We start from the raw sequence: 9,810 nt of genomic DNA, 5'->3' as shown, positions 1-9,810 counted from the left end.
CTCTCCATGCAGGTTTGAGGCAAATAAACATAAACAACATAAGCTAAATTAATATGAATTCAATCTTATTCCAATTAAAGTAATATTGCGAGTTCAAGTAACTTCATTTTTTACCAGATTTTGTTTGAGTCTTCATACACACATAACAACAAAGAGGAACATATCACACATCATTCGATTTAAGAAAATGGAAATAAAGAAACAGCAAAAAATCAACATTTAAATTCAAAGAATACCGGTCCTGATGATACTTAAATATTAATGTGAACTAAGTATTACTAAAAGCAACAAGACATAAACACCAAATAAGCAATACAGTCATTCAAATGGCATGCTGTAATTTCTCCAAAGATAACTTCTAAAATGTCAAATCATAGACTACTGCACCATGAATTTAAATAGTAGGCCTATGCAATTGTGTAATTTGGCAAAAAATGAGTTGCCAAACAGTGTGTGGCATTAAAAAAAAAAGTGTTGCCAAACAGTATTTGGCATTAACTAGATTGCTAGAAAATCATGAATTGCAACAGATTTAAACGTCTGTGCTTATGTTTTGAAGGCTCCCCATCCAAAACAAAGGTTTTAAAGTGTTTTCTGCCTTTATGCACTGGAAATCACAAAATCAGGGTAATAATTAGGGAATTTGTGACAATTTATTGAATAAATATATATATTTTTTAATAAAAGTTAAGATTGTAATGAAGGAAGGTTCCTCTGTGAAGTTGTCCTTCAAAACTATGGTGTTTTAGGTTCGATAACTTTTAGCGGCCTGTGAGTAAAGACACAACAGATGGGGTGAAATATGCATTGGCTTTAATAAAACAGTAGCTATACACACACACACACACACACACACACACACACACACACACACACACACACACACACACACACACACACACACACACACACACACACACACACACACACACAAAAGCTGTGTTTAGTCAGTGCAGTCTGTAGATGTGCTCATGTTGTAGTTGAATCCAGCCTGTACCCTGATTGGCTGGAGGCCTGGATCTGTGCCCTCATACAAACTCTCCCGGCTATCATCTCCATCCATACAGATGCCCTGCTTCTCAATGGTGTAGTTCAGCACAGCAAACGGGGCCACGGGTGATTTGGCTATCAGTATCTGTCTCTGGTGTGCGTCCACATACTGGACAATAAGACGCGTGTTGACACTGTGACTCCAAGTGTTACCAAGAGCTGCTGTCACAAACCCGGAATCCACCTCAGATCCCACATGAGTTGTGATCTGGTTGGTGAGTACCACAGGTATGTTGAACTGGTGGGCCAGGTATTTCAGGGTGGAGGCCTCGTGACCCAGCAAGTTGCTGCGGTGCATCAGGTTGCCAGGAAGCGTTGTGTCAAACTCCTTTCTCACCACTGAGGCCACAGAGTCCAGGATAATGAGACCTGCTCCGGTTGAGATGATGTCCTCTTCTAACCTATCCAGCCTGTTGAGGACATCTTGACAGGTGAGCTCCCTGAAGAGGTGCACCCGTCCGGCCATCTGCAGGACTCTCTCCTTACTGCTGAAGTAGTCTGGAAACCGGTTCTGAGCAATCTCTACCAGCCTCTCAGCAGAGAAAGCCGACTCTGTGTCAATGTAGATCACACTGCTCTCCAGGCCTCCCTCGCTCTTTGGCAGAGTGGCCACAACACTCAGCATCAAACACATCTGAGTCTTCCCACAGCCAGAGGGGCCTGTGACCTCGGTGATGGTCCCACGAGGAAGGCCTCCTCTCAGAAGTGTATCCAGAGCAGGCAACGACGTGGAGAAACAGGACTGTTGCTTCCGCAGCTCCAGAGCCGTCGTGACTGGCGGTGCGACGGCTCTGCTTACTGACAGCAGCAGCACCGCGGCCTTGTGGTAGCTCAGCCCTGCAACATGCATCACTTCAACGGTTGACAGAGACAACAGGTCCTTGCAAGTTTCTATTTGATGTCGTTTGAGTTGTTCACACATGTCATGTGAAACGCCGGTTCGCTTTAGTATTCTGGTCGCCATTTTTTAAGACGGAAAACTAGTTCGACATTTGACAACATCAACAACAGAGATTTTTTTCCCGCTAGGATGGCGAGCCGCGAAGGAACGACCCGCCCTACTCCCCCTCTGATTTGCTAGCACTCGCTGCCTGCTTTGGTTTGTTATGTTTAGGAAGAGGAGTGGGATTGGTTAGTGTTAGGGTAAGAATTCCAGTATAAGCCAATCAGAGGTGTGAGAGAGTGAGAGCAGGGCGGGACATGGGAAAATGTTTTTTTTTATTGACAAAACGCAGTACACAGAGAATAACGTAAACATAAATAGCACATAAAACATCAAGTGTACAAACTTGTGGAGATAAAAAGCACACTAAGCAATAAAAACGAAAATTATTACATAGAAAATAAAAATAAAAGAGGTAGCCTACATGAACACATACATTTGCAACACAGTTTCCACAATTTTAAAATTTTTTTGTTATCAACAATCTAAGTGAATTCACTGGAGAAAAAATTAGGAGATGATACAGGTCCTATATTATAGGGGAAATTGAAAAACCACAATGGAAAAAAAATAGAGAAAACGTCAACAGTCGTCGCAAGCAGATGACGTAACGGAAAGGGCACTCACAAAGTACTAGCCATTTAAGCGAGCACGTGAGGATATCAACATCAAACATCAGCTACTGAATTACGGTGTGTTTGTACATTTTAATTGTTAATTCCGTACGCTGGAAACGCGCTGTATTTTAGCGATACAGTGAACGTTAGCTAGTTTATCACCGAAAGGTTGTCTAGTTGTCTTCGCACGTAACTAGTGGCGGAAGAAGTACTCAGATTTTGTACATAGTCTAAAACATATATATAAAGTACTCTGTCACAAGTTCTGCATTCAAATCTTACTCATGTTAGCATGTACGCGTATTAGCATTGTTAACTAGCTAACGTTATAACGTTTCTTAAAGAACCAAAAGTAAAAGTACTCATTACGGAGAATGTCCCTTTTCAAAAACACATCCCTGGATTATAATGCATTAAACTGTAAAACATGCATCGGTAATCCATACATACAATTCATCTTTATTTTTATATTGTATAAATTATATAAAACGGTCAAGTGTTGTCAAACAAATCAATGTAGTGCTGTAAAGAGTGCAATATTGGTTTCTAAAATATAGTGGAGTAGAAGTATAAGGTAGCAATAATTCTCACTTAAAGTACCTCAAAATTTTCCTTAATTACCTGCATTTGACTGTAGGATTAGTTTATAACACATTTTCTCCCTATTTTGTTTCCTTTAATGAAAGCACATTATATGTTATATATTGTATAAAGGCTAGTAGTCTATTATCATACTACTACAATCAGTGCTTGTGCTTTGTAGGCTATTCATTTGGAAGTTGCTAAAACTCAGCTTGTGCATGTCTTTTTCCACCAACCCTACAAATAACCAGTCAGACAACTGGGATCAGGCTTTGTTTTGTTTATGGTGCAACTTTTGGTAAAAGTCCAGACACTGCATGAAATTGCAAGAAGGTCAGCTGTGACAATTTTAAATGTTGTGATTTTGACAGAAAACATATTGGCGTGTTTGTATTCAATTTATGCCACATTCAGAAGGATTTATTCACACTAATTCATGCATTTATATCATCAGAACATCTTGACCCTGTTCACATTTGATTACTCCCTGTCTTAAGAAGCGAGCTTTTGGCATTTCAGAAGTGTTGCTAATCAGGTTCCTACAGAGTGTAGGAGGCATGTGCAGTGGTGCTCGTAAGTTTATGAACCGCAGCTAAAGTTGACTAAAAAGTGGAATTAAAAATTCCATCATCTTTAGGAAATTGATCTTAATGCCTTAATTAAATGAATTAGTGATCTTAGTTTAATTCCAAAGGCCAAGGGAACTTTATCTGGATGCATAGTAACCTGGATCCATGAAAAAAACTGGCCTTTAAAAATAAACCTGCAACCTGCCTGCCTGCCTTTATGGGAATTCAACATAGGGGTGTCTATACTTATGCTGCCTGTATTTTTAGGAAGAACATACATTTATTTACGACACATTATTCAACATCAACATCTGTCCTTTTTAGAATAGTGAGCCTGTGTGATAAATTTGGAAACTATTACTTTAGCACAAACCAGTAAAGGAAAAAACAAAGGATAAAACAGAGGAATTGAAAAGAAGTACCATCCCATGCGCTTATCCAAGCTGACTGGCGTTGTCTCCGCAGGTAACATGGGGAAGAATAAACAAAAGGGGAAAAAGCAGAAGAACGTCTTTCAAGTTGCTAACAAGCACTTGAAGCCCAAGAACAAAGCGAAACCTGTCACGACAACGCTCAAACATGTAAGATCTATTTTTTTTTTGCATATTTTTTCTTCTCTTTGGTATGTTGGACCTGCTCTAGCGTACCTTCAATTGTGGCTTCACAGATCAATGCTGTGAAGAATGAGAAGGTTGAGAACCTCAATCAGATCTTCACAGAAGTCCAGGGGGATGTTAGAAGCATTTCAAAGTCTGCTGCTACCAAACCAAAGAAACAAACGCAGGTAGGTGTCAATTATTTAAATTCAAAATCCTGTTTTAATCCTTTTCATATAATTATTGCTAATTATATTTTGTCTTTTTTTTTTTAGGTTGCTAGAGAGCCACCAAAGGAATCTGTGAACGTTGATAATACGGCTCAACTCTTCTCTCAGCTATAATGGCCCATGACAGCGGGACTGTCATAAAGGACAAACACAGTGACCAGCTGAACTGTGTGTCCCTCCATTTTGGACATTTCAGTCAATTTACTTCCAATGCATTTTAACATTTCATACCAAAATGAGGACTGCAGATAAGATAAAATAAAAAGAGGGTACTGCACGATAGGAAACCCGTGTGTGTGTGTGTGTGTGTGTGTGTGTGTGTGTGTGTGTGTGTGTGTGTGTGTGTGTGTGTGTGTGTGTGTGTGTGTGTGTGTGTGTGTGTGTGTGTGTGTGTGTGTGTGTGTGTGTGTGTGTGTGTGTGTGTGTGTGTGTGTAAATAGGCCTTCAGCTTTTGGCTTTTTTTTCTTTTTCTTCATGATTATTTGGTGTAGAAAGTTTTGCTTTCTCTAGGCTGCAACAAAATTATTTTCCTTATTAGTTAAGCTGCTGGTTATTTCCTTGATTCATTGTAGGCTATTAAAACCAACAGTCCCTAACAAAACATACTATTAATTATCACATATAAAAAAGAATATCAGGAAACAATTCACATTTGAGCAAATGGAGCCAGGTAACAATTGGCATTTTTTGCTTTAAAGTAGGCTGAAACAATCAGCACAGTAGTCTCTAATTCTCAAGCTTCTCATTCTTCACTGCATTGATCTGTGAAGACACAATTAAAGGTACGCGAGAGGAGGTCCGACCTACAAAAGAGAAGAAGAAATATGCACAAAAAAAATCTGTTGATTTGACAGTAAACTGTTGAATGAAATTAAAGGGGAATTATGAAAGGTAATAAAATAAAACATTTTCAAAAGGAAAGATACGACCACTTGCACTGTATTCTTTGTTTTGCATGCCAGTTCATGGTTTTTGCACTTTTTTCCCATGCTTTTCCTGCCTTTGACTTAGTGTTAATGAAGTCACAAAGGAGATCATCGTGACTTCTGTTTTTAATGATGAAAGTTTGTTGTTCCAAAGAGATTTGTCCGTCTGGAAATCATTAAAATTGAATGTAGAAGTTCACATAACAAGCTCAAACTCACATTTGTAGCATCATTAAATAGCATAATGTTCATTTCAGAGAGGAATTGATCAAACTGATTTTGAGGCTGTAGTTTGAAGTCTTGCTGTACTAGACTGGATCATAGTGTGAGGCGTTTCTAATATTCCGCCCACTGCTGTAAGTACAAGCTCCATTTCAGAGGCTTCACACTGTCATTTCGATAAGGACTGCACCTGAAGATGAAGTATTGATTTTTTTGGCTCTACTTGTGGGCGGTTATCTGTATGCTGCAGCTGCATCCTGTTGTAGAAACTTGACATTAGAGGGCAAGGGTATACCCGTGCCCAGCTGATTGCTTGTCTTCATGGCAACCTCTAGCTGAGCTAGTTAGTCAATATGTCTAGAGCTAGGTGAAGGCATGAGTCGGGCTGGTAAACAAACCAATGCATGTTGACACAAACAAGCATAGAAGAAGGTTTTCAAGGCGGATGTGACATGAATGAAGATTTTGTTTATTATTCAGTGGAGGTAGTTGTACAAACTTTAACCTGTAATAACTAATTATTTTTTTCTACTCTGCAGCAACACATCACTAACGTTAAAACCACCATTAGAGTCAATATGATTAACTTGTTAGAAAACAGTTCCTTCCTTACACATTCAGCAGTCAATTGTCCTTTATTTGGAGACCTGTTTGTGTCCACCTTACTAACATAAGTCCAATATTCAATCTCTTTAGCTCTTTTTTTGGTCTCCACCACCTGCTGAATAATATAATCTGCAGTCTTATAAATGTCTTGAATATAATCTTTAAAAATAAGGCCTTAAAAGTTTTACATTTCATTTACAAAAGGTTTAACATTTGTATTGTCCTGTAAAAAGATTAAATAACTAGTTTTATCACAAAGCTATTTAGGACTACAATGAACATTAAATTCAAGTTATTGGTAAACAATTATTTTTATAGCCGACAATTATTTTTGATATTCCAGTATTTCCCACATACGCTTGCCAGTTGGTTCATAAAGTTGGTACTACATTTAATTCTAAATGGTGTTAAAAAGACGTTAAATAGTCTTACATTTTACTTGTGGAAACCTGGGGGTATCTTGTATCTGGCTGTTTAGCTGCTAAATGCTACACTATGAAAACAGCCACCATGCTGTGCATTAAAAATCAACACTGATGAGAGCGCTGAGAGTGAACCCAAATATTAAAGTTAGGCGCCATAAAAACAATGAGCTGAAAGATGCTACAATGCTTCTTAAAGCTGAAGGGAAAATGCAGTGGGTTTGTCACTATAACAACCCCATTCAAAAGTAGTCATTTGATCTTTTGCTAGTATAAAAATATTGATTAGAGCTTTGAAAATATAAATGTGTAAATGGATGAGGCAGGAAGTTGCTGAAAAAGGGAATCTAACCCCTTATCATCAAAAAAGTTCTTAGAAACAAATACAGAATCCCAGGAAATCAACAAATATTAAAAAATTTGGTGTGAAATGCATTAGAGAAACACCTTTAGGGCGTAAAAACATTAATTTTAATAGAGAGGAAAAGGTTTTCAGTTGGAAACGATTGGCGAGTAGAGTAGCAGATGCAGTGTTAGGGTGTCAGGTGCTCCCCACTGTGATCCAGATGGCTGCACCACAGAACAGGCGATGGGGTTTCACTGCAACACACCCTGGGGAGACAGATATCATGCCAGCATACGCACACATTGCATTTTGAATGTAATCTTCATGAGCTGGTAGGGGGTAGTTGGATCTGTGCAGCAGGAGAGGGTGTGTTTGCATGTTTCTCAGCCAAAGAGTGTTGTTAGTCATTTTTGTTGCTGTGAGTGATGCAAAAAAAAGCAGTTCTGCTTGTTGCTTTTAAACTTACAATTTTCCTCCAACTTCAAAACCATATATTATATACAAACTCGGCTCAGCATGTCTCACTGAGCAGAGATCCGAGGGGAGTCAGAGACAGACAATGGTAGTGATGCCATATTTTAAAGCATGTAAAGAACTGATTATCATAAATTACATTTTAAATTTTAATTACGTCTTAAGACAAAAAACTGATAAATAAACAGGAACTTTTGAGTGTATTTCATTAGTCAGTTGCTTAATTGGATGTAATCAAAAGTGACATTTTAGACAACCACCAGAGGTGGAAATGTCCACAAGATGGTGCTCTGGATGGGGCTTATCAATATGCAGGGTGACAAGCGAGGAAGTGGAGCTCTCTCTCTCTCTCTCTCTCTGTGTGTGTGTGCTTGTGTAAAGTGTTAGGCTCCCTGAATGCCAATAAGAAGCTGAAGGCCTATTTTCCGTATGTCATTCCCATCACACAGCTGGATTTTTCACTCTGACAGGACTAGCAGCAAAAGGTTACAGCACCTGCACTTCTCCCTGTGACAGAAATAAGAATCACTGTTTGTCTGTGTACGAGACACAGAGAGACACAGCAAGTGCGTGTGTGTTGTCTGCTTGTTTGCCTATGCAGATTTGCTTTCCACAGCCATTTCAGATCACAGCAGTTGTCAAAAGCCAGCTGTCAGTGTTTTTTTTAATGCCTTGATGGTGATATACACGTCTCTTATCTTCTTCCTATCCCACTTTTTACAAATGCCGTAAGGGGGCAAGTGCCTATGTCAAGCTTCAATGTCTTGTTGGAATATGCTCTTAAATGGTGAATGCTTTTATGACAGCTTTGCTTTTTAAAACGAGAACATGGTGAGCTATTGAATGGACATCAACCCTGACTTTGAAAGAAAAACGTGGAATTATGATTTTTGAAAAGGTCAAAATGCCATTCAAAGTAAATTATAAGTCCTGATGAAATGTGAAACGGTATCTTGGCATGGCTATTAAACAAAATGTCTCACTCTGCAGCATAGGATAAAAGTCTGAAAAATGTGCCTAAAAAGGGAAATATGTTATTGTAAATCTACTCATAAAAAAGTATTTTTACTGAAACACATTTTGTCATTAAAAAAAATGTTCCCCTTTAAAAATGGAGCCCTTTTCCTGAAGTAGTCCTTCAAATATTCCTTTTTAATGTCTTTAAAGGCATTTTGCCAACAAGTGAGACAGCCAGGATTCAAATTATGATTCAAGTTGGCTATTCAGACCAGTGGAGCAATGTCCTAAAATTCTCCTCCAGCTCTCACGTCTGCGGACTTGTCTCGTGTGAATCTGTATGTTTTCCTATAATCTTCAGTGTTATAGTCAGGGATTTCTAGCTGCTACTGTGCCCTCTGTGTGATTTGCTGTTTGATTGAGAGTGTATCCCTCCAAATGTCAGATCACAAACATGCACATGCTTGTGATATTTTTCCACAGAAACAATAACATCACTGACTGATATGATGAAGCTGGCATGGATCTAGCATTTTAACTTTAAATCATGTTAAATCTGAAGACTTTGAGCAGGAGAAAAGAATAGGACAGCTATAACACGTCTTCGCATTCCATCCACCATCTTAGAACTCGACCAAGAAAACATTCATTTAATACATTTTGAATAAATTTAGCATTTCACAAAGACTGGTGTTTTTTTATAATAGTGGGGATTCAGCATGTTATAATTTCATTAAAGCTTTTACATTTGTTGTTCTAAAAAAGTTAAAAGTCTTGATTAAGAGGACTTCCCACTGAGTTTAAGTATTTGAGTGCCGGCCACAATTAAAATAGTCTGAATTCTCTTAATGTCAGCGAGAAATGCTGATTAACCGTTCCTCTCCTGTCTCTTTTATCCTTAGAAACACATGAGGTTTGGCATTCTGCCACTCCTTGCTTCAGAAATAGATTTGCATCAAGGTCAGGAAGAAACAGAATTTTAAAGACTATACAGATCCAAACCCCAGTGTCTGCTAAATCTCTGCTCGGGAAAATCGTTGAAAATGGAGGCGTTTGCAGATATTTTAACTATTCGGACAAGTATCTGCTACGTGCTAAAGGTGCCCTGCTACACAGATTTCCTTACTTTGTGGTAATGTCTGAAGTTCTACCATGGACTTTGAAACATTTTTTGTGGAAAATGACTTGGTGGTATGGCACGGAAAGAGACCTAGATTAAAGATGAAAACTTTACAGTTACCTGTTAGCAGAGGGGGTCAAGCCCTTCCCA

At 38.6% G+C, this 9,810-nt stretch overlaps 2 protein-coding genes and 1 long non-coding RNA gene across 3 annotated transcripts in view; 2 read left to right on the top strand and 1 right to left on the bottom strand.

Moving 5' to 3' along the window:
- LOC117937845 overlaps positions 1–9,810 on the top strand; it is a 456,187-nt gene that overhangs the window by 30,086 nt on the left and 416,291 nt on the right. The gene's annotated exons all lie outside the window — the stretch shown is intronic.
- On the bottom strand, positions 797–2,201 carry rad51b (RAD51 paralog B). The gene has a single exon (XM_034862068.1). The coding sequence runs from the start codon at positions 2,012–2,014 to the stop codon at positions 944–946; it is 1,071 nt and encodes a 356-aa protein (XP_034717959.1). The 5' UTR covers positions 2,015–2,201; the 3' UTR covers positions 797–943.
- rbis (ribosomal biogenesis factor) lies at positions 2,495–4,846 on the top strand. The gene is made up of 4 exons (XM_034862089.1): positions 2,495–2,685; positions 4,227–4,342; positions 4,429–4,545; positions 4,633–4,846. The coding sequence occupies exons 2-4, from the start codon at positions 4,232–4,234 to the stop codon at positions 4,699–4,701; spliced, it is 297 nt and encodes a 98-aa protein (XP_034717980.1). The 5' UTR covers positions 2,495–2,685; positions 4,227–4,231; the 3' UTR covers positions 4,702–4,846.

The sequence above is a fragment of the Etheostoma cragini genome, chromosome 22, assembly GCF_013103735.1.
Source record: "Etheostoma cragini isolate CJK2018 chromosome 22, CSU_Ecrag_1.0, whole genome shotgun sequence".
NCBI lineage: Eukaryota > Metazoa > Chordata > Actinopteri > Perciformes > Percidae > Etheostoma > Etheostoma cragini.
This window is presented reverse-complemented; position numbering and strand designations above follow the sequence as displayed.